The sequence below is a fragment of the Manis pentadactyla genome, chromosome 2, assembly GCF_030020395.1.
Source record: "Manis pentadactyla isolate mManPen7 chromosome 2, mManPen7.hap1, whole genome shotgun sequence".
Classification (NCBI taxonomy): Eukaryota; Metazoa; Chordata; class Mammalia; order Pholidota; family Manidae; genus Manis; species Manis pentadactyla.
In genome coordinates this window covers 22112389-22136022 of record NC_080020.1, presented here as the reverse complement: position 1 = coordinate 22136022, position 23634 = coordinate 22112389, and the positions used below count along the sequence as shown (strand labels likewise).

General features: G+C 41.8%; 2 protein-coding genes across 5 annotated transcripts in view; both read right to left on the bottom strand.

Annotated features, from left to right (window-relative positions):
* SLC36A3 (solute carrier family 36 member 3) overlaps positions 1 to 10555 on the bottom strand; it is a 32976-nt gene extending 22421 nt beyond the window's left edge. The window contains 3 exon segments of the mRNA XM_057490586.1: positions 1905 to 1993; positions 4824 to 4914; positions 8952 to 10555. Coding sequence (XP_057346569.1) covers positions 1905 to 1993; positions 4824 to 4914; positions 8952 to 9097 — 326 coding nt within the window. The 5' untranslated portion in view covers positions 9098 to 10555.
* Positions 10556 to 18948: 8393 nt separating this feature from the next.
* Positions 18949 to 23634, bottom strand: part of SLC36A2 (solute carrier family 36 member 2) — a 28221-nt gene continuing 23535 nt past the window's right edge. For 3 of the 4 annotated variants that reach the window (XM_036879090.2, XM_057490572.1, XM_057490578.1), the window contains 2 exons: positions 22895 to 23064; positions 18949 to 20423 (listed from right to left, as the gene is read on the bottom strand). In XM_036879090.2, coding sequence (XP_036734985.2) covers positions 20152 to 20423; positions 22895 to 23064 — 442 coding nt within the window. In that variant the 3' untranslated portion in view covers positions 18949 to 20151. Of the gene's footprint in view, positions 20424 to 20697; positions 21617 to 22894; positions 23065 to 23634 lie in introns of those variants that run through there. The other variant, XM_036879091.2, reaches the window with a different exon arrangement.

Genomic DNA, 23634 nt, shown 5'->3' with positions numbered 1-23634 from the left:
TGGGACCAGATCTCGTGCACAGGTGATACCAGCACTTTTGTATGATGGGACTCCCAAATTCCAGTGTATCCTGTCTTTCTCCCCCAGATGGCCTTTCCTAAGGGTGGAAAGGCCCTGCTGAGGACCTGGTCATGAGCAAGTGGGAGTGGCAGGTTGGTGAGGGCCCAGATCGGGGTGTTACCCTGGTGTTAACTGTGTGAAGGAGGGGATTTGCTGGGAGAGGGAAAGACCCCAGACTTGTCAGGAAACTGGGGTTTAAGCCCAGCATGCTGCCTCAGATAGCTGGGAGACCTTGAACAAGTCTCTTTAGGCTTCTGGGCCTCAGTTTTATTCACATGCAGTCTGAGTTTTTGGGAGGAGAGTGAGAGGTGTGTGGAGACGTGCTGGGAACACAGTATAATCCTTCCATTTAATTTATTATTCATTGTGCTTGGCATCTGAAATACACATGAGGTCACACTGCATAGGACTGGCATATATATTAGCCTGAGGTTACACATTCAAAAGCTATGGGGACCAGACAGGTATAGGACACTGGTGACGGGAGACTAGGGAGTAGTGGGGACAGTGGCGAAGCCTCAACATGCATCCCACTCTAAAAGGGGTTTGAGTGGGATTCAGCCCAGCCAAAGGAGATGAAGGAATGAAGCCCCAGGGTGCCAGACTGTCTAACTGGCAAGGAGAAGATGGAAATTTTTTTTTACAGTGAAGAAAGGTTTTTAAACATGGACTGAAACAAAACAAAAACTGTGGAAATCCCCCAAGACATATCCTGAGGCCTTAGGTCCCAGCAGGCTTGAGGGAAGAAAAGATTTCCAAAGGGATGGAAGAATGAAGTCATCTGACAGGTCTTCAAATACTGGCTCTGCCACTTCTCAGCTGTGTGACCCTGAGCAAGGAATTTAATTCTTCTTAGTCTCAGTTTACTCATCTGTAGAATGGGAATAATAATAGTGCCTACCATTAAAGTTTACTGTAAGGAGTAAGGAAAGAGGCTTGTAAAGCTATTGCCATGTACCTGGCACAGTGTAATTGTGCAATAAATTTAATTGCTGAATGACTAAATGCCCTTAAAAGTGTTTTGTGAGCTGGAAAGTGCTCCACAAGTTAGGTGTGACTGATATATACTCCAGATATACCTCTTTGGGCTTAGTAATTTGGCTTTATGAGTAGTTTCTTTTAATATCTCTCTATTGACTTATGAGGGCTTTCTCACATGTCTGAGGACCCATTTGGATCTGCATGCCTTGGGAGAGGCTGAGTACTAGGAGGAGAGAGCCTCCTGGCAGCTGGTGTAAGGAGTTACCAATCACCCATAAATTGCTAGAGTATAAATAGGAAACTCTCAGCATTGTTTGTTTCCATTGCATTTGCCTTTTCTGTCTGGAGTTTTTTTTGCATTGAAGTTTTAAATATACAAACACTGAGCATCATATGTATGCTTTATTAATGATCAACATCATTGTGAACTTTTGTTTCATTGCTTTGTTTTTTTACTTTTACCAGATTGTCCCGAAACGGGTTTACCTGGAACAAAGTATCTTTACAGTGTGTGTGCATTGGAGTTTGAAGACTGGAGGCAGGGAGATAAGAGAAAAAGAAGGACACCCCCCAGTAGCTTGCATATACATGGTAGTTTTTACAGTATGTTTGCATCTTTTCTCACTTCTGATCTTTCCAGGTACAGATATTTAGGGTTAGAGGATGCAGGAACTTGACAAAGTTGTTCAGCTAGTTAGCAGCACAGTTGGGCCTAGACCTAGTAGTTTCCAGCTGGGATTCTTTGTCACCCCATCTTCTGCCTCTATAGAATCTAGAGCATCAGGGATGCCGTGGTCAAGGAAAACTCAGCACACCCTCAGGTAGGGCCAGGCACTGGGTTGACAGAGAAGTGGGACTCTCACCTCTGGCTTAGGTGATAAGCACAGTTCAACAGGATGACCATGCAGTGCACGGTGAGGATCCCGATGGCCAGCAGGCTGATAGGACTGACCTGGAAGGGAAGGGGACATGAGGATGGTGAGCCACAGACTGATGGCTTCTGTGTGTGGCTCTCTACAGCCTTGGGTGCTGGGCCCCTCTCAGAACGCAGCTGCCTCTGGGGTGAGAGCCCCTGCCCGATGCCCTTGTGCCCCAGTTGCTCTGGCTTGAATGCCCTTCCTAGCATTGCTGCAAAGTGACTGCCCAGCCTCTGCTAGGCTATGTCCAGTGACACAGAGCTCAGTACCTCCCCAGGCAGCATATGCTTCCTCATCTGCCTTGAGTTTTGCCTTCTAGATCCTTTATTCCTTTTTCACACCCCAGCCCTCACCTCCTCCAAGATGCTTTAGGACCTACATTCTTCTTAGGGCTTGGTTCTCCTCCTCCACCACAGGGTTGTCAACAGGGACACTCCGGACACTTTGGGCCAGGTGGCTTGTTGCTGAGGGGGCTCTCCTGTGCCTTGTGGGGTGCTTAGCAGAGCCCTGGGCCACCACCAGGGATGGCGGTACTCCCCACTGCACCTGGTTGTGACGACTAAGAATGTCTCTAGACATATATGACTGTGGAGGGACGTGAAAAGTTGTCCCCAGTTAAGAATAACTGCTCTATCTAGTATGTCTGATTTGTCAATTTGAGTGGAAAAATTTGAATTTTTAAAGAAAAACTAAGTATTTAAGGTGTACAACGTAATGATTTGATACACATACACATAGTTAAGCGATTACTATAGCCAATTGGCTCTATTCTGCAGGCTGTACTTCTATCCCTGTGATCGACTTATATTATGATTGGGAATCTTTGTGCCCCTTTACCCCCTCCCACTCCCCATAGGGCCCATTATTAATCATAATCTCCTAGATGTGATCAGAAGGGCATAGAGAGGGACCCCTCACCTTCTTTGTGCTAGACACTTGCCCCTGCACAAATGTGACCTGAGATGACATTATCTATCACAAAGAAACAAATGAGAGATCAAGAGCACCACTAGTTCCTCTAGAATGTAGGCTCCATAGAGAAGAGGTCTTTTTGGTATTGTTTACTTCCACATTCCCAGGAGCTGAGAATGCACATAGTAGGTGCTCAATATATATTTCCCATGGTCAGAGGGTCTGGTGGGAGATGGAGGGTAAATTACCTAATGACTTTTAGAAAGGAAAAGCAGGGGATAAAAGAGCTATGTTAAACAGCAAACATCGTACTGGCAAATATAGTTTGGCTGAGGGTCATGTGTACTAATACTCTTCAGAAGTTCTGGAACATTGAGGATTCTAAAGGGGAGAGAGTCCTGTCTCTGGGTTGGAACTGCTACAGGTTGGGAATCGTGTCGGAGGAAGCCAGGGTCTCTACAGGCCTTCCTTAGACATGGGGGCCACTTACCAGGCCTGAGGAGAGGGGAAAATCAACATCAACCGAATGGAAATCATGTTTGACATCTATTCAATTCAACAGACATGAACTGGGGTACAGCAAGCATTGTGAGAGGTACAAAGATGAACCAGAGAGTTCCTGCCCTTGAGCTCTGAGGTAAGTGAGGAACATAAGTATATATATATATATATATATATATATTTTTTTTTTTATTAAGGTATCATGATATACACTCTTATGAAGATTTCACAAGAAAACCAATGTAGTTACTACATTGACTCATATTATCAAGTCCCCCCACCAAACCCCATTGTAGTCACTATCCATCAGTGTAGTAAGATGCCACAGAGTCCCTATTTGTCTTCTCTGAGCTACACTGTCTTTCCCGTGACCCCACACACAACATGTGCACCAATCATGATACCCCACAGTCCCCTTCTCCCTCCCTCCCCACCTGCCCTCTCCCACCCCTCCCTTTTGGTAACCTTCTTGGAGTCTGTGAGCATGCTACTATTTAGGAATGTAAGTATATTTAAAAAAATCAGTATCTCTCATCTTTGTAAGTGCTGTAAGAATTCCAGGTGACGTAGTTCTAGAAAATCACAAAGTGAAGACATTAATTTTAATATGAAACAGCAAAGTTTTACAGAGGAGGGAGATTTCAAAGGACAGAAACAAGGGATAGAGGAGCAGCATAAGCAAAGAGACAGAGGTGGGATGGTGCAGGGAGTGTCAGGGGACTGGTGAGGTCCTCACTATCCTCACCTCCCAAGCCTCTTTCTCATAGTTGATCTAATGGTTTGAAGCAGGAGCCACACACTCAGATGCCTTCAAGAGCCAGACTGTTAAGTAAATGAATGAAATGGGCAGGCTGTAATCCTAGGAATGGGCAGGACTATGGCAAAGTAGACTAATGTATCAGTATGTGAGTAGGTGGGTTTTTAAGAATAATGGGGCTCTCCGTCCATAATAAGGGATGAAGATGGTGAGAAGGCACAACTTCCAGTTAGGAGAGAAGCAGGTACTGGGGATGTCATAGCCTGATGACTATAGCTAACACCTGCTGTGTGGTATATTTGAAAATTGCAAAGAGTAGATACTGAAAGTTCTCATTACAAGGAAAACAATTTTTTTATTAACTATACGGGAAGATGGATGTTAACTAAACTTCCTGTGGTAATTATTTTGCAGTGTATGTATGTCAAGTCACTAAGCAGCACACCTTAAACATACACAGGACTATATGTCATTTATATCTCAATAAAAGTGGGGAGAAAAATAACGGCCTGTCCCCTCCAGGCACAGTCCATTTGGCTCCAGGTTGTCTCCAGTGGATTAATGCCAACAGGTACATTTCCTATTGCACAGGGTACCCCCAAACTGATAAACAGTGCAAAGGCCTTAGGGATGCACCAGTCCTTTCCCCTAGGCAAACTAGGTAAACCCAGTTCCCATTGCACAGGTCCTCCTACCAACAAGCCGGCATTCTTCATGGCCAGGGGAAGCCCCAGGAGCCCTGTGCTGATGTTGCATTTCAGTAAATGGATCAAGGTTTGTGTCACCCTGCAGGGAGAGAGACAAGAGGGTGTGTTAGTGACTGGGAAAGGGGTCCGGAAGCTCAGGCTCCTTCTGGCATCTCTAGCACCCACTGTTGGGAAGATGGACAAAACCAGATGAAGTGGCCTGTGGTCTAACTCTCAGTTCCCAGGACCTATCCTAGAACATCTACCCAGGGCTTGTGCTTCCTCAAGTAACTCAACAAATATTTCATACCACTCGCTTTAAAGAAGAAACTAGTAACAATAGCTACCATTCTGGCTAATTCCCTAGTACCAATTTATTCATTAATTCATCCAGTGATTTCTGTCATGAATTATTAACTAAAACAATATTTATTGAGGCTTACTAGATGCTTGACATTTAGACAGACAATAAATAAATTAATTTTCTCAATTTACAGAGTAATTATTGGTGCCAGCTTATTTATTAATTCACTCACTAGAAAAAGCCATCTCGCATTACATGTGGAGTATTTACTGGTTCCAGCTCACTCCTTCATCCATTTACTCAACCAGTATTCATGGTGAATTTATTCTGTGCTGTGCATTTGATACAACTTAATAACAATTGCTACAGTTTAATCAACAATGATATACTACTGTCAAAATAATTAACAATTATAACAGTTGTATACAGAGTGCTCCCTGTGTGCCTGGCCCAGTGCTTGGTAGCCAGGTTCTAAATGTTCTCCACATCTGTGCTGGCAGCTCCTGACCAGGCACTGCCAATCCCCTGGGGTGGGAACAGGATTATGAGAAGGTAAAAAGGAACTGAAATAAAGAGCTCAGTGCTGAGCTCAGAGGTAAGGAGCACTGAATTCTGAGTTCTAGCTCTGCCATTAAACTACCGTGTTTGGTCACTACGAGAGAGGCAGAGAATAATTTTGTCCTGCCTACCTCCCAGGGGTGTGATAAGGATAGAAGAGGGGATGACATGATGAACTTGGAATCATGAAGTGCTTCTCACATGTGAGGCATCATCACCGTCATTACATCCTCCTCCTCATCGCCACCACCTGTGATGCTCACCTGTCAGAAAGGGCCTTCTTTAAGAGGTGGCAGAGTTGATAGAAAAAAGGCAAGCAGGGGCAGCTTCAAGCACGTAGGGGTGCCCCCTCCTCCTAAAACAAAAGGTACCTTGGGGAGGCCATGGAGGGGCCTCCTTATGCAGTCTTGAACTGTCTGGAGGCAGCCGGGGTGTAAATTGATCAAAGGTCACATAGCAAGTCCCGTAGGGACAGCACTCCTGTCTCCGGGTCTTTGTCTTGTTGGTTCGGGTGTCAGGCTTTTACATTTCAGTACAACCTGGAAGAGGGCTCGGGCTGAGAGAACAGAGTGGGCCCTTGGGAACTCTGTGACCTGCATCTCTGTGAGTTCAGTCTATTCGCGTAAGGATGGAGGAACCTGTTGTCCCTTCACTTTCAAGAGGTAACTTATTTCTTGATAACTGCGATTACTGGGAAATATGTCAAAGCAAAAAAAAATCAATTAAAAAATCTTTTGTCAATCCTTTGATAATAATTTCCCCAAAAGATGTGCTCTTTCTCCCTGTTCTTGTCCCCTCCTTCCATCTCTGACTTCTTTCCTACAGCAGTGGCTTGCCCCAGTTGAATCAGATCCCTTGGGAAAGGTAAGAAAGTTCTAGAGAACCCACTGTGCCCTAGCTAACAGCATCATAGATCAGGGCCTTGGATAGTAAAATGCACTTTTGGAGCACTCTTGCAGACCATTTAAGAAAAAATAGCTTTAGAATTTTTCTTGAAAAATGACACATGGCATCTTCTGCATACATGGATGTTTATTGCCCTCGTCTAGCTCGGATTAACACATAGTCTACAGGCACACACCTGATCATCTACATTTGCTCTCTTACAACACTAAACTCTGTTTTCTACCTTTATCTCGTATCTACCTACCACTTCAGCATTTTATTAAAAATAATAATAATAAAGAGAGAAATGCGGTATCCACATATAAATCAAGTATAAAAACCAAATGAGTATTCATATTTGAACTGACTGTTTATAGTTCATAATGCATGAGCAAAACCGAAAGCTTCTGTGATGGCTGCCCTTGCACTGTTCACCATGTAACTTATTCACTATGTAAGAATTTGTTCTCCATGTAAGAACTTGTTTGTTATGCATCAGAAGATTGGAGACTGACGAAAATTAGGCTTGGGGTGGATTAATGATTGTGCATTGAGTATTGACCCCCCTATACAGAAATTTATTGTGGTTAACAACTATTTGATCAATAAATATGAGAGATGCCCTCACACACACACACACACACAAAAATATATATATATATATATATATATATATATATATATATATATATATATATACACACACTTCCAATTGTAAAATAAATAAGTAACCGGGATGTAATGTATAGCATAAGGAATATAGTCAAAATATTGTAACAACTTGGTATGGTGATAGCTGGTACCTAGAATTATCATGTATATAAATGTTGAATCACTGTGTTGTACACCTGAAACTAATGTAATGTAATACTGTTGTCAATTACCCTTCAATAAAAAAAAAAAAAAATCAAAAAAAGAACATAATGTTAAGTGTGCAAAGATTTGGCTACAATGATAATCATCAATATAATTTTTAAAAGTCTAACAATTTGAGATTTATGTCAAATGAAATCAATTTATGTTTAAATCAATTATGCCATCTCCATAACATGGAACATTATACTATTCAGTCACTAAAAAATACACAGATGATTATTTATGAAAATAAAATATTCACAATATATTAAATAAAAATAGACTATAAAACACTTAAAAAAAATGACACATGGCCATTATAAAAGGCAATACCAAAATTCCACCAATTGGAAATAACCAGCATTAACATTTTGATTAACATTCCTCTGGGCATCCCTATTTGTTTTTAAATACACAGAATTTCACATAAGGAGTATTGTGATGATACTGTATCCTAAACTAATTTTCTTTGTGAATAGTATGTCCTACACAGTTTTCCACAGCCACAGATTTCCTTCAGCACTTTTAATGGCTGTATTATATTCTATGGTCTGTACCATAACTTAAATAATCTCATTGTTTCCAAATTGTCAATATTATAACTCGTGCTTCAATAAAATGATCATGCATACCTGTACTATCTCATCAAGAAAAATTCCTATAAGTAGAATGATTGATCAAAGGATATATTAATTTTATTTAATTATTCTTAAAAAAGAAACTTAAATAACACAGTATAAAATTTAAAGGTAAAACAGAAACAATAACCAAAAAACTGTATGTAGTAAATATAAATCTCTTTTCTACCTTTGCCTCTCAGTCTCCCAGTTCTCTAATCCAGAAGCAGCCACTACTGCCTGTTGTGTGGGTGTGTGTACTTTCCAAGAAACCATATGCCAAATATATATTTGTATGACATATATAAATGTTTTAAGATTTGACATACATTACAACATTGCTAACAGGAATGGTACTGGTTTAATTCTTCCCAAAAGCAATGAGAGAGGGCATTTCCTGACATTCTTACCAACACCAGGTATTTACAATCTCATTATGCCCATGGCTATTATCTGATCTGATTACTAGATAATTGATTAGTAATAAAGTCCTAAGAAATAGTTTCACATGTCTGAGTTTATGGCACTAAAAGTAAGGACAAGGGGCTAGGAGGTAACCTTTTGTTTCCTGGATGTGTTTGTAGGAGAGAGAGAGAGTATGGATAATAGCAGAAGTAGGAGAGAAGAAAGCAGCCTGAAACCAGAAGGAAGGAACTACGCCAGCCTAAGAAAATATTCCGGGAATCAGGAAGCTCACATCGGGGACGGCTACTCTACCTGGGTTCTTTGCAAAAACTGGGGAACAAGTGTCATTGCCAGAGCCACGGGGATTAGCATTCTTAGATTCTGAAGGTTCCATCTTTCATCCATGCATCTCCAGCTCAGTGGGCGTAATGATGTCAAGAAGAGGAAAGGAGGAAGATGTGTCCCAGAGCCTGTGAAGGCAGCTGAGCTCAACCTGAGATCTGGCAGGGCCGCGCCGCCACTCAAAATAATCTGCTGGCTTCCTCAGGATGGACATTCTCTGACGTGGTGTTACCGCTACTCTCCAAGAGTGACTGGGTCCTGTCGTCCAAGGAGCTGGGCTCACTGTTGTCCCTTCCAAGCAATGACATCTTCACCATGGTGGGGAGGTGGTGGCAGCTCAGGGTTAAAGCCTGTAATAGCCTGTAACCAGCCACCCATGGGTTCTTCTCCAGAGAAACCAGGGCTGCCGGCCAAGAGATGCTGGCTCCTGATTCCTGAGGGTGCCTGGCCCAGACTGAAGCCTAAGAGTGTGACTCAGTGAAGCACTGGTGGCAGGGGAAGCTAGTGTTGATTAAGCCTCACCTGGGGGACTTATATGAGAGCCTCATCCCAGGATGACCCTCAGTGCCCTTGAGAATAGTTGTCCACACACCAGGACTCTGCTGGGCTTCCACCCTCCCAGCTTAACCCTGCTAAAAGACAAAGTGAACAGTGTGACTGGGAGGAAGAAAGCACCACTGGACTGGAGGTCCTGGTGCCTGAATGTGGGGCCAGGCTCAGTGTTCGTCTATTTCTGGCAAACAGGAAACCAGAGCTACCTCGTCATGGAGGCTGCCCAGCCAATGAGGCGCTGCAGAATCCTCGGCTGCAGGAGTGGCCCAACAGAGGGCCGTCCAGCCACCACCTTCCCTGGGTGGGGCTGACGAGTGGCTTTCTCTTAAGGCCCAGTTCAAATGCTGCCTGCTCAGAATTTCTGTACAGGCAGGATATAGGGACTGCCACCTATTTGGAAAGGAGGGCAAATTAACTTTAAAAAAATCATTTATTCATAAACAATATGTATTGAGCATCTATATTGTTCTCCATGCAGGAAGTACATTAGGGTAGAAAACGTACTACAGTCTCTACCCTCATGGAACTTACAATCTAGTGAAGAGCCAGACAATCAGCAAAGCAAATATGTTAGTTGGTAGCAAGTACTATAGAGAAAAATCATGTGGGAAAGGGGGATGGGGACTGGCAGCTTGGGGGAGAGTTGTAATTTTAGATCAGGTCGTCTGAAAGGGCCTCACTGAGAAAGTGCCATTTGGGTAAAAGGCTGACCTAGGTGAGGGAGCATGCCCCAGGTATGTCTTGAGTAAGAAACTTAGAGCAGAGGGAACAATAAGTGTGAAGGTCCTGAGGCAGGAGAAGGCCTGGGGTATTCTAGGAACGGTAATAAGGCCATCTGGCTCACTCAGTGTGCACAGAGGACAAGGAAGATGAGTAGAGTGGATAATGTCTGTTTGTCCAGAACTGTGCTGGTTTGTGCTTATTGCCCCGGCATAATTAATAATGCCTTTTTTCACTAAAGTATCCTGGTTTGCATGATAAATTGCCTGGTCACACCAGAAATACAACTAATGTAAATGAATGATGGAAAAGAGATAGAATGGTGGGCCAGAGCTTACAGGCCACTGTAACACCTTTGGTTTATACTTTGAGGGAGAAGAGGAATCATAGAGCATTTTGAGCAGAGAAGTGACATGATTTGCATAATTATAGGATCTCTCTGGCCATTTTGTTGGAAGCAGATTTAAGGGGGGCATGGGCAAAAGCAGGTAGGTAATTAGGAAGCTATTCCAGTAGTCTAGAGGGCTTTTCCAGTGACCCAGGTAACAGATAGCAGTAGTTTAGGGTGATAGCTAAACAGATGGTGAGAAGTGACTGAAATCTGGATATTTTTAAAAGGTAAAGCCAAGAGAATGTGCCACCTGATGTGGGGCATGAAAGGGAGAGAGGGGTCAAAGATGACTCCAATACTTTTGTCATAACAAGAAGGATGGGATTGGCATGAACAAAGTTTTGTCTTGAAGATGCCTTGGCAGAGCAAGCCTAGGCACTCTGTACTTTGACTGTATGTTTATTTGGGATGGTCTGGACAGGTTACTTATTTTCCCCATCTGTAAAATGGGTGTAGTAGTAATACCAATGTCTGAGGATTATTAGTAAGATTAGATGAGCTAAGGGGGGCAGAGAAAAAGATTGTAGAGCAGGAAGGCAAGGCAGAAACCTCCTGCCAAAAACACATAAAAGAAGAAAATACAGCAAACACAACTAAACCTGAAAATGACCCGAGGGCTGTAGAACAGACCACCTCCACCTGGGGAAGAAGACAAGACCACACAGAAACGGATAAAGCGGTAGAGGCATGATCGAGCAGGACCCAAGTCCTCCCCTCACCCCAGCCCATAGGAGGGAGAAAGAGGAACAGAGCAGGGAGGAGGCAGGAGCCCAAGAGCGCTGCACACCTGGCCCCTGGATATCTTCCCTGGGAGCGTGAGTCCACATTGCACTGGGTTCTGGTGATTAGTAGGACTGTATCCCAGTGACAGCTTGAACAATCTGGGAGGCTGGGCCTCTAGCTGCTTGTGGAGGACAGGCATGCTCTGCCAGTCCTGAGACCCAAAGCAGAGGCAGCAGTTTGAAAGACTTGCCAGCAGTGGGAGGGGTGCCAGAGGGGAAAGGGTTGGATGGAGCTCTCTCTGCAGGAGAAAAGGCAGGTGGATAATACCTCCCCAGACCTCCCTTGGCCCAATAGTCAGGAACTCTCTGGAGTCCCAGGCACTCTATCCCGCTCACTGGCAATGCAGCCCCAAGGCTCCACCCTGCACACGCTGCTGGCAAGCTAACTCATGGACAGCCCAGCAGCAGCATCAGACTTTGCTGTCTGGCAGGCAGATGAGACTCTCCCAGCTTTCTTGGCCTGTTTTAATCCAACCGGAGAGGTGCCTACAGGAGCCAGCCCCAAGAGCTCCTTCCTCCCCTGGGTGTCCAAGCTGCATGCTGTGTGTCCTTCAGGTTGGGGCAGAGCCGCACATCATCCCGCCCACCCCATTAATCCTGAAGCTCCACCATATCTGCAGGGCAGGCATAGGGTGGCCCTGCCCACAGTGATCACAGCAGAGGCTTCTGCTCAGGTCACAAAGGCAGCTGAGGCAAACTGCTGGAGAAGCAGGCAGACAGAAAGGTGGTACTGCCCACTGCCCACCAACAACAGCTGGGGCTCCCACAAAGTAGAACCAGTCACTGGAGAGTAGAGAGTCTTGAGCTTCTGGGCACCACAGAATGCCTCCTTCATAAAGCTATCACTCTATATGCCAGGAAGCATAGCAGATCCATCTGGAAGAAAGGAAGAAACACACAAACCCTCACAAAACGAGGAGGCAGAAGAGTACATTCCAAAGAAAACTACAGGACAAGACACCAGAAAAAGGGCTAAATGAAACGGAGATCACCAATCTTCTTGATAAAGACGTCAAGGTAAAATTCATAAATACACTCATTGATTTACAGAAGAGTATTCAAGATCCCAGGGAGGACTTCAGTGAAGAGAGAGAAGAGCTGAAAGAGAGCCACTCAGAGCTGAAAAGCACAGTAACTGAAATGAAACATAAAATGGAGGGATTAAAGAGTAGATTACTTCAAGTAGAGGAGAGACTCAATGAGGTGGAACTTAGAGAAGAGGAACACAACAAAGGTAAGGAACAGAGAAAAGAGGATCTCCAGGAATGAAAGAATGATAAGAGCTGTGTGACCAATCCAAAAGAAACAATATTTGCATAATAGGGGTACCAGAAGGAGAAGAGAGAGATAAAGGAATAGAAGGTCTCTTTGAGGAAATAATTATTGAAAACTTACCCAGTCTGGGGAAGAAAATAAGACACTCAGGTCATGGAAGCACAGAGAGCCCCTAACAAAAGGGACCCCCAGGAAGATAACACCAAGACATATAATAATTAAAATGGCAAAGATCAAGGATAAGGAGAGAGTACTGAAAGCAGTGAAAGAGAGAACAAAGTTTACTTATAAAGGAAACCCCACAAGGCTGTCAGCAGACTTCACAGCAGGACTTTACAGGCCAGAGGGAATGACATGAAATACTTAATGTACTGAAACAGAAGAACCTTCAACCAAGAATCTTCTACCTGGCAAGATTATCATTTACATTTGAAGCAGGGATTAAACAGTTTCCAGGCAAACAAAACTTGAAGGAATTCGCCACCATTAAACCCGCCTTACAGGATATGTTAAAGGAACTGCTGTAGGTGGATATGTCCCTAAGGCTAAATAGCTTTCACCAGTGGACATAAACCTACATTAAAGGTAGTACACCAACTAATTACCAAGCAAGTATGAAATTAAAACAAAAGTAAAATCAACTACTCACAAATTAGAAAAGGGATACACAAAAAGTGCAGATTATGACATCTAACACAAAAAATGTGGAGGAGGAGGAGGAGGAGGAAGAAGAAGAGGAAGAAGAAGAGTACCTTTATATTGTGTTTGAAATTGAGTAATCAGCAACTTAATATAGACTATCACATAGCAAAAAAGCTATTCTTGAACCTTTGGTAACCACAAAACTAAAGCCTACAATAGGTACACACACACACACACACACACACACATAAATAAAAACAGAGAAATCGAGTTACAACAAGAATATAAGAAAGGAGGAAAGGAACAGAGAGGAGCTATAAAACACAGCCAGAAAACAATTGATGAAATGGCAGTAAGTCTGTATCTATCAATAATCACCTTAAATGTAAATGGACTGAATGCACCAATCAAAAGACATAGAGTGGCAGAATGGATAAGGAAACGAGACCCATCTATTTGCTGCCTGTAAGAGACTCACTTCAAACCCAAAGACATACACAGACTGAAAGTGAAGGGATGGAAAATATATTTCATGCAAATAATAGAGAGAAAAAAGCAGGAGTTGCAGTACTTGTATCAGACAAAATAGACTTCAAAACAAAGTAACAAGAGACAAAGAAGGACATTATATAATGATGAAGGGGTCAGTCCAACAAGAGGATATAACCATTCTAAATATCTATGCACCCAACATAGGAGCACATAAATATGTAAAACAAATACTAACAGAATTAAAGGGGAAATAAATTGCAGCACATTCACTTTAGGAAACTTTGACACACAACTCATATCAATAGATCAACCAGACAGAAAATAAGGAGACAGAGGCACTGTACAGTTCATTAGATCAGATGGACTTAACAGACATCTACAGAACCCTCCATCTAAAAGCAGCAGGATACACATTTTACTCAAGTGTACATGGAATGTTCTCCAGAACAGATCACAGACTAGGCCACAAGAAGAGCATCAATAAATTAAAAAAGGTTGACATTATATCAAGCAGCTTCTCAGACCACAATGGTATGAAACTAGAAATAAATTACAAAGAAACAAAAAAGTCTACAAACACATGGAGGCTAAACAACATGCTTCTAACTAATCAATGGGTCAATGAACAAATTAACACAAATCAAGCAATACATGGAGATAAAATTCAATAGGCCAAAATCTCTGGGAGGAGGCAAAGGCAGTTCTAAGGCGGAAGTACATAGTAATACAGGCCTACCTCAAGAAACAAGAGTAATCCCAAATAAACAGTCTAAGCTCACAATTAGAGAAACTAGAAAAAGAGGAAATGAATCTAAAAGTTAGTAGAAGGAGGGACATAATAAAGATCAGAGCAGAAATAAGTTTTTAGAAGAATAAAACAATAGAAAAAAAATCAGTGAAACCAAGAGCTGGTTCTTTGAGAAAATAAACAAAATAGATAAAACTCAGCCAGACTTAACAAGAAAAAGAAAGTATACACAAAGACAAAATCAGAAGCAAAGAAGGAATAATCACAACAGATACCACAGAAATATAAAGAATTATTAAAGAATACTATGAAAAATTATATGCCAACAAATTGGACAACCTAGAAGAAACAGACAACTTCCTAGAAAAATACAACCTTTCAAGACCGACCCAGGAAGAAACAGAAAATATGAACAGAAAAATTACCGTCAATTAAATTGAATTGGTTGTCAAAAAACTCCCCAAAAACAAAAGTCTAGGACCAAATGGTTTCACAGCTGAATTCTACCAGACATTTAAAGAAGATCTCATACCCATCTTTCTTGAAGAGGAGGGAATACTTTCAAACTCATTCTAGGAGGTCAGCATCACTCTAATACCAAAACCAGACAAAGACACTACAAAAAAAGAAAATTACAGACAAATATCCCTGATGAACACAGATGCAAAAGTTCTCAACAAAATATTAGCATATCAAATTCAAACATACATCAAAAAAGATCATCCATCATGACCAAGTGGGATTTATTCCAGGGATGCAAGGATGGTACAATATTTGAAAATCAGTATCATACACAACATCAACAACAAAAAGAAGGACAAAAACCACATGATTATCTCAATAGATGGTGAAAAAGTATTTGACAGAATTCAACATGTATTCATGATAAAAACTCTCAACAAAATGGGTATAGAGGGCAAGTACCTCAACATAATAAAGGCCATATATGACAAACCCACAGCCAACATCATACTTAACAACAAAAAGCTGAAAGCTTTTCCTTTAAGATCAGGAACAAGACAAGGATGCCCAGTCTCCCCACTTTTATTCAACATAGTACTGGAGGTCCTAGCCATGGCAATCAGACAACACAAAGAAATAAAAGGCATCCAGATTGTCAGGAAGGAGTTAAACTGTACTGTTTGCAGATGATATGATATTATACATAGAAAACTCTAAAGAATGCACCAAAAAAACTACTAGGACTAGTAACTGAATTCAGCAAAGTTGCAGGATACAAAATTAATACACAGAAATCTGTTGCAATCCTATATACTAATGATGAATTAGCAGAAAGAGAAATCAGGAAAACAACTCCACTTATAATTGTATCAAAAAGAATAAAATACCTAGGAATAAACCTAACCAAGGAGGTGGAAGACCTATATCCTGAAAACTACAAGACGCTCATGAAAGAAATTAAAGAAGAGACCAATAAATGGAAATATATCCCATGCTCATGGATAGGAAATATTAATATTGTCAAAATGATCATCCTGCCTAAAGCAATCTACAGATTCAATGCACTCCCCATCAAAATACTGACAGCAGTCTTCACAAACTAGAACAAATAGTTCTCAAATTCATATGGAACTACAAAAGACCCTGAGTAGTCAAAGAAATCCTGAGAAAGAAGAACAAAGCCAGGGGATTATGCTCCCTAACTTCAAGCTCTACTACAAAGCCACACTAATCAAAACAATTTGGTACTGGCACAACAATAGACCCATAGATCAGTGGAACAGAATAGAGAGCCCAGCTATAAACCCACACATACATGGCCAATTAATATATAATAAAGGATCCATGGGGAAAAGACAGCCTCTTCAACAAATGGTGTTGGCAAAACTGGACAGCTACATGCAAGATAATGAAACAGAATTGCTGTCTAACTTCACATACAAAAGAAACTTGAAATGGATCAAAGACCTGAATGTAAGACATGAAACCTTAAAACTCTTAGAAGAAAACATAGGCAGAAATACCTTAAACATAAGCATGAGCAATTTTTTCCTGGACACACCTCCTTGGGCAAGGCAAACAAAATAAAAAATAAACTAGTGGGATGATGTCAAACTAAAAAGCTTCGGTACAGCAAAGGACACCATCAGCAGAACAAAAGGCATCCTAGAGTATGGGAGAAATATATTCATAAACAACTCATCTGATAAGGGGTTAACATCCAAAATATATAAAGAGCTCATATGCCTCAACATCCAAAAAACAAATAACCCAATTAAAAAATGGGCAGAAGACCTGAACAGAACTTTTCAAAGAAGAAATACAAATGGCCAACAGGCACATGAAAAGATGCTCCACGTAGCTAATCATCAGAGAAATGCAAATTAAAACTACAATGAGAGATCACCCCACACCAGTTAGAATGGCCACTACCCAAAAGACAAGAAATAACAAATGTTGACAAGGATGTAGGGAAATAGGAACCCTCCTACACTGTTGGTGGGAATGTCAGTTGGTGCAGCCACTGTGGAAAGCAGTATGGAGATTCCTCAAAAAACTAAAAATAGAAATACCCTTTGACCTAGCAATTCCACTTCTAGGAATTTACCCAAAGAAAATGAAATCCCTGATCCGAAAAGATATATGCACCCCTGTAAATCGCTGCATAATTTACAGTAGCTAAGATATGGAAGGAACCTAAGTGTCATAAATAAATGAAAGGATAAAGAAGACATATATATATAGTACATACACACAATGGACTATTTTCAGCCATAAAAAGAAAAATTCTGCCATTTGCAACAACATGGATGGATCTAGAGAGTATTATGCTCAGTGCAATAAGCCAGGTAGAGAAAGACAAATACCATATGATCTAACTTATTTGTGGAATATAAAAACAAAGCAAAACAGAAGGATTAAAACAGCAGTAGATTCAGACACTGAAAAGGGACTGGTGGTTGCCAAGGGGGAGGGGTTGGGGCAGTTGTGGGGAGAGGGTGAGGGGGTTAAAAGGGCACAATAATTTGCAATGACAATATAAATTGGTCAAGTGGATGGTAGTACAACACAGAGAATATAGTCAGTGATTCTCTGACATCTCTCTACATTGATAGATAGTAACTGCACTAGAGGGGGTAAGGATTAAATAATATGGGTAACTGTTGAACTGCTGTGTTGTACACTTGAAACCAAAATGAGATTGTATATATCAAAGATACTTCAATTAAAAAAAAGTTTGTCATACATATTTAATTTAAATATTAATCTATTTTACAAATTTTATCTGGCCAAGTAACATACAGAAATTTCACAAATAAAAATTTTTTTGTTCTTAAAATAAAAAATAGATTAGATGAGCTAATATGTATACAGCATTTAGAACAGTGCTTGGCATCTGGTAAGCACCCAGTAAGTGTTATTAGTGGTGGTGCTAATCCATTTCTAAGTGGCTACTTTTTCTAGCACCATTTATTAAATCATCTATCCTTTTCCCATTCCATTTGAAAGGTTCCCCTCATCATATAATAAAATTTCTCTCTATGGTGGGATCTGTTTTTGTATTCCCCTTTTCCACTGATTAGTCTTTTCTAATGCTAATGCCAAATTGTTTTAATTATTTAATATACTTAATATCTGATCGGAAGGGTCCACTCTCCTTACCTTTTTCATATTTTTCCACCTTCCTCCCACATTAATTATTCTAATTTAATTTAAGAATCTGTCAACTCCTCCTTCCACTCCCAGGAAATCTAGTTGGGTATTTTATTGAGATTAAATTAGATTGACAGATTTAAGTGGGCAAAATGACCATAGTTACCGTTCGAGTTTTCCCATCTGAAACACACATCAAGACTCTATTCAGGCACGTCTTGGTTTATGCCTCTCAGCCGACTTTTATTTTCTTCACATGGATACTGCACATTTAAAAAACTTGTCCTAGGTGCTTTTGTTTTCTATTGTTGTTTATAGTATTTCATTTTTTGATGATAATCAGTATGTAGGAAAGATGATGGTTGAAAATAAGCAGAAAAGGGCTTTTGCAAATGTTCTCTTAAGACTGAGGCTGAAACAAGCATCGGTCATTCCATAAACCACAGAGTATGATGAGAAAGTCCCTCCCCTGGGACTACAGATCTGCCTATAATAACTGCCTACTTGGCTATCTAGGGCACTTACCCCAATTTTTGTATCTTAGTGGGGAGGGAGGGAGCAAATACTACCTGGAAAGCTGAGGTGGTGTCTCAGGTTGACTGGCCTCTGGCTTCCAGCCAAGGTCAGAAACTAGAAAAGGCACTGGAATGTCAAGGCAGCAGGACTGAGCAGAACAAGGGCCAGATTTTAGTGTTGGGAGACCCAAGTTTTACTCAAAGTCTAGCTCAATGGCACCACCTACGGAAAGTCATCCTCAGTGTCCAGAACACTTAGTACCCCCCTTGCTCTTACAAAGACCTATCATGGTGATGACTTCATTGATTACCTGTACTTCTTCCCCAAGGACAGCAAACTAGCTCCTTGAGGGCAAGAATTCTTTTCTCACTCTCTGCTGTATCTCCTTTAGAGAGATGTATCCCTTAGCTTTTGCTGCATAAAAACTCTCACACCTTATGGTTTAAAACTATAAACATTTATTTCTCACAATTCTGTGGATCATCTGGGCAATTCTTATGGTCTGGGTCAGCTTGACTGGGAATAGATATAGTCTAGGAAGGCTTAACTCACGTGTCTGGAAGTCAGCAGGCTAGTTGATCTGGGGGACGGGGCTCAAGTGGAATGATTTCTTTCTGCTCCACATGGTCTCTCATCCTCCAGTAGGCTAGCTCTGGATTCTCTACCTGGTGCTCTCAGCTCCATAGCGTAGCAAGAGATGAAAGTCCCGTGGCACAAGCCATCACCAAACCTCTGTTTGCATCACATTTACTAATGTCCCACCGGCCAAAGCAAGTCAAAAGGCCAAGGCCAGATTCAAGGGGAAAGATAATAGATTTCACCTCTTAATGGGAGGAGCTGCAAAGTCACATTGTAAAGAGGAATTTGTGGCCATTTTTGCATTCCACTACAAAGAGCCTTGATTTATACTTGGCATACCTACCGGTAGTCAAGAGTACTTTTTGCAAGAATTAAGAGGTAAATAATGCCAAATGATGTTATGGTACACTACCCGCCAGCCTGCATTACTGCATCTATTCCATGCCCCCTACCCATTATTGGGATCTTTGAACAGGGCCAAAACTTTATCCAGGAGTTTAGAAAGTTTATTTCCCTTGACTTAAATATGATGGCTCTTTTCTGAGAGTTACAGCTCACATTGGACCTCTTGGTCCTATCCTTCTTGCAACTGGAGTTATGCACACTTTTCTGGATTGCAGATTATGTCCACACTCCTAGTCTTTCCTCTTTGAACATTATCAGGAAAAAGGGAAACCCTTTGCCTTTTGGAGAAAGAGTCAGCCTTAGTAGGTTGTCCCTCTTTCTGTTAGAGGCTGAGACTTGGGTGCCCCCTGGTGGCTTCTTCTTGAATAGCCCTACTCAAGGTGTGAAATTCATCATGTGAATTGCCAAAAAGTTGAAAGAATCAAGAGTCCTTCAGGGAAAGTGCTCAACACAGTGGAAAGCTAGAGGTGGAAAGAAAAGGAATAAAAATAAATTTTTAAGAAATTACCATGTAGACCTTGTAGATGAGTCCTTGCTTGTTTCACAGTGACTTGGCCCAGACAAAAGGTTAAACAGCAAAATAAAGATAATGCATATAAAAGAGATCCATATCATTACAAGTCAGGTGCTGGTGGGTAAGGAGCAGTGCCATTCTCACTGAATAAAAATGGTAGAGTTGGAAAAGGTGTGAGGGTCTTTTGACTGGATCAGATTTTCCAGGGCCTCATACGTCCCCGCCACAAAGCCCACAAAGCCCAGGATGCTGATCAGGGCGTCCTTGGCGATGGTGAGGGGGCTCATGCCCTCCGAGTAGTAGGTGGTGATCTCCAGGAGGGGCGGGATGATGAGGGCGAGGGCACTGCCGCTCACGGAGCCCACCAGGGAGATGACCAGGTCCAGGCGGGGGATGAGGATGGCCAAGATGCCTGTGGGAGATGATACACGATAGATGGATCTTCCCAGACCTAGTTAAGCTTTTAAAGTCTGTTTTTAAAATCCTTAAAACATAAACCAGTTATTTCTCATATATTTAGTTACATAAAGAAAAAGTTGAAAGTCCTGGAATATCCCAAATTACATTCACTAGAGGTTACAGATTAAAAATTTGGTGTGTCTCTTTCCATTTGGAGGAAAATTTTTCTCTGTACCCACTTAGGTTCAGTGACCAGGGACCTGTGAATTTAACTGACAATAGACAGATTAGCAGGGGAAAAGACAAAGTTTATTTAGGGCTAGGGAGCCTTCAGACAGACTGGTTCCCTTGGAATGAAAGATAGGGGTTCATATGCCCATTTCATAAGGGGAAAGGGGGGGACAGAAAGAGCTTCTACACAAGAATAAGTGGAAGGTATCACAGTTTCAGATAGCTTAAGTAATCACTCAGTCTGTGATAATGGTTAATCCCCTTTCTGGCTGAAAACCTACCAGAGAGTGGACTTATGGCCATTTTTCAGATGGTCCTGTTTAATTCAGCAAAGGAAGTTCAGAATAGGTTTTCTTTTCCCCTGTGGCTGCTGTTTATTCGAATATTTTTAGCTTGAGAATCTTTATGTCATTGAATTCCATTTTGGATATCGACATATTCAACACTGATTAAGATCTTACTTCATAAATAACACTAAATAACAGTGCTGGGAACTCTCCCAACTGTTTGGGGAAAATCAATGTATAAAACAGACAAAAATTTAAAAAACAACCCTGCCTTCATAGAGCTCACATTTAATAATTAATATGACTATTAGCACCTCTTACAATTAGAAGGTGAAAGTATTTATAGAGGAAAGGGGTCTTCATTTGGAACAAGACCTCTGGGTCTTGTTAAAGTGTCTTCACCAGGTTTTACATACACGGCAGAAAACAGCTAATGAAGAAACAGTAAAGCTACAGATTTTGAAATTACATATTTTTTCTTAGGCTATTCTACAGGCCTGAGCTTTTATGTTTTTTACTTTTCTTGATAGAAAATTTCAGCCAAGAAAGCTCAGAAGCCTCCCCAGGCCTCCCGTGGAGGAAGAGTGTAGTGTAATAAGAGAATGAAGACAGATCTGGAAAGCAGGCCACTAGCTTCTCCTGTGTGGCTTTTGTTGGTCTCTACCTTTCACTCAGCTTGTTTTCTCATCTGCAAAATGAGGATAAATGACATACATCTTTTTAGGTATTGTGGTTCATATTGCAAATGGCATTAAAGTTTTAAATTCATTTAAACCTAGATAATCGATTCAATTGATGTAAAGCCCTCAGAAAAGTTATCCTTAATATTCAGTTTATTTACTCATCTAGACTGACTGGGGCAATGCAAAAGGGAGTCAGTTTTAGGCCTTAGGAATTGTTATCTTTATATTTGGGGCAAATTCCTCGATCTTTCTGGAGTCTCGAAGGTTCAGTGTCCTTGCCTCCCACAGTAAATTAGGAACAAATCATTTCTAAGGAAGAAAATCAATGCCCAGTGAATTATATGAGCTGGTCTAGTCCAGCAAGAAGCAAGAATTGCTTAGAATTACAATTTAAAGGCAGCTTGGGGACAGCTGGACCGTGTCACACTCAGGGCAGGATCTCTGTCATCTCAGCTGCCCCTGCTAAAATACTTGCCGAGATGTGGCACCCTGGGTCACGGGGCCTGGACTGTGAGGAAGGGTGTGGGAGAGTGATGGGGCCACCTGAAGCCGACAGGTGAGCACAGGGGCATCCAGGGAGCTAGTCCGGTGGACTCCTGCCAACGGACAATGTGACCCTAGGCTTGCAAAATCATTTTTTTCCCCAAAAAAACATTGGAAATCTGGATTTGTGTGTGAGATCTCCCACATTTTTAATGTTGGCCCAAATTTATACAATATTGTAAGAGTCAAAGAAACAGCCTCTGCTGCTAGATTAGACTCACCTGCTGCCATTTTCACCCTCTGTCCTGGAGGTGACGGGCACTGGCTCTGGACTTAGAAGACTTGGGTTCAAATCCCACATCTGGCACTTTCTGGCCAATTACTTATCATTCCCTGCTTCAATTTTCTCCTTTGTAAAGTAGGATTTATCAAAGTCTTACCTCATAAAAGTTACTGTAAGACTGAAAAAATACTATGAAATATGGACTAAAAAGAGCTTAGCACAGTGGCTGGCACACAGAAGGTGCTTAACAAATACCAATTCTTATCATTATGATTATTGCTTAATAAGTTGTTTCACTCTCTCAGACTTGACATCAGTAAATCTGTCTCATTAGGTGTATATAAGAATTAGGTTGTCCCTGAGGCTTTGATGAGTTACTACTTGTACAGCCTTAGTATATCCCTGAAATACAGTGAATGCTCAGTCAGTGCTGGTTGTCGTGACTATCATTTACCACGTGGCTGATTCCTGATAGTCCTCAGGAAAAGAGCGACATTTTGCTCTGCCTGCTACTCACATGTCAGGCAGACCATGGCAAAGCGGATGGACAAGTCCACAGGCAGTGCCCAGCGCTTTGACACCTGGGAGACGGCGAAGGGGATGATGATTTTCGCAGGGACGTAAAACAGCAGGGCATAGGTACACATGATGCCAAAGATGTAGAGGAGCTTGACCGACTGGTACAGCCTGCAGGACAAACCAGAGTGGTGCTCTCTAAGGCCACTGGGCTCTGACACCCAGCCCCCTTGGGACATTTACCTCTGACCTTTGGGACAGCCGCTTGGGCTGCAGTTTTCTTGTCTGCAAGTGATGAGGAGGGGCCTTCTAAGAGCCAAGAGGGAGTCACAGCAGACACACAGTGAAAACAGGTTAAGGGTCATGGATTTGAATGGAAGCAGTTCAGAGGGCCATCTCTAAATAAAAATAATCTTGATCATGGGTATATAAAATACCTTTGCAAAGGCGCTCAATTTTAGATTTTAGGAAAGAGAGCCTCAGGCCAGGTATCTTGCCCAGGGAGAAAGAAGTGATAAGTAGCAAAGACCAAAAACCCTGGGTCTGAAAGACTCTGGCCCCTTGTGACCTCTGTCTGTTCTTGGGAATTCTCTGGCTCCTCCTAAACTCAAGAAATGCATACAGTAGGTTCGGAGAAATGCAGAATCCTGAATCCTTGGGGGAAGACAGTCTACATACAGGGTTATATGGGGTCAGGAAGGAACAAGAGAGGCAGGTCTTGGACTAGGGGCAGAAAGAGCA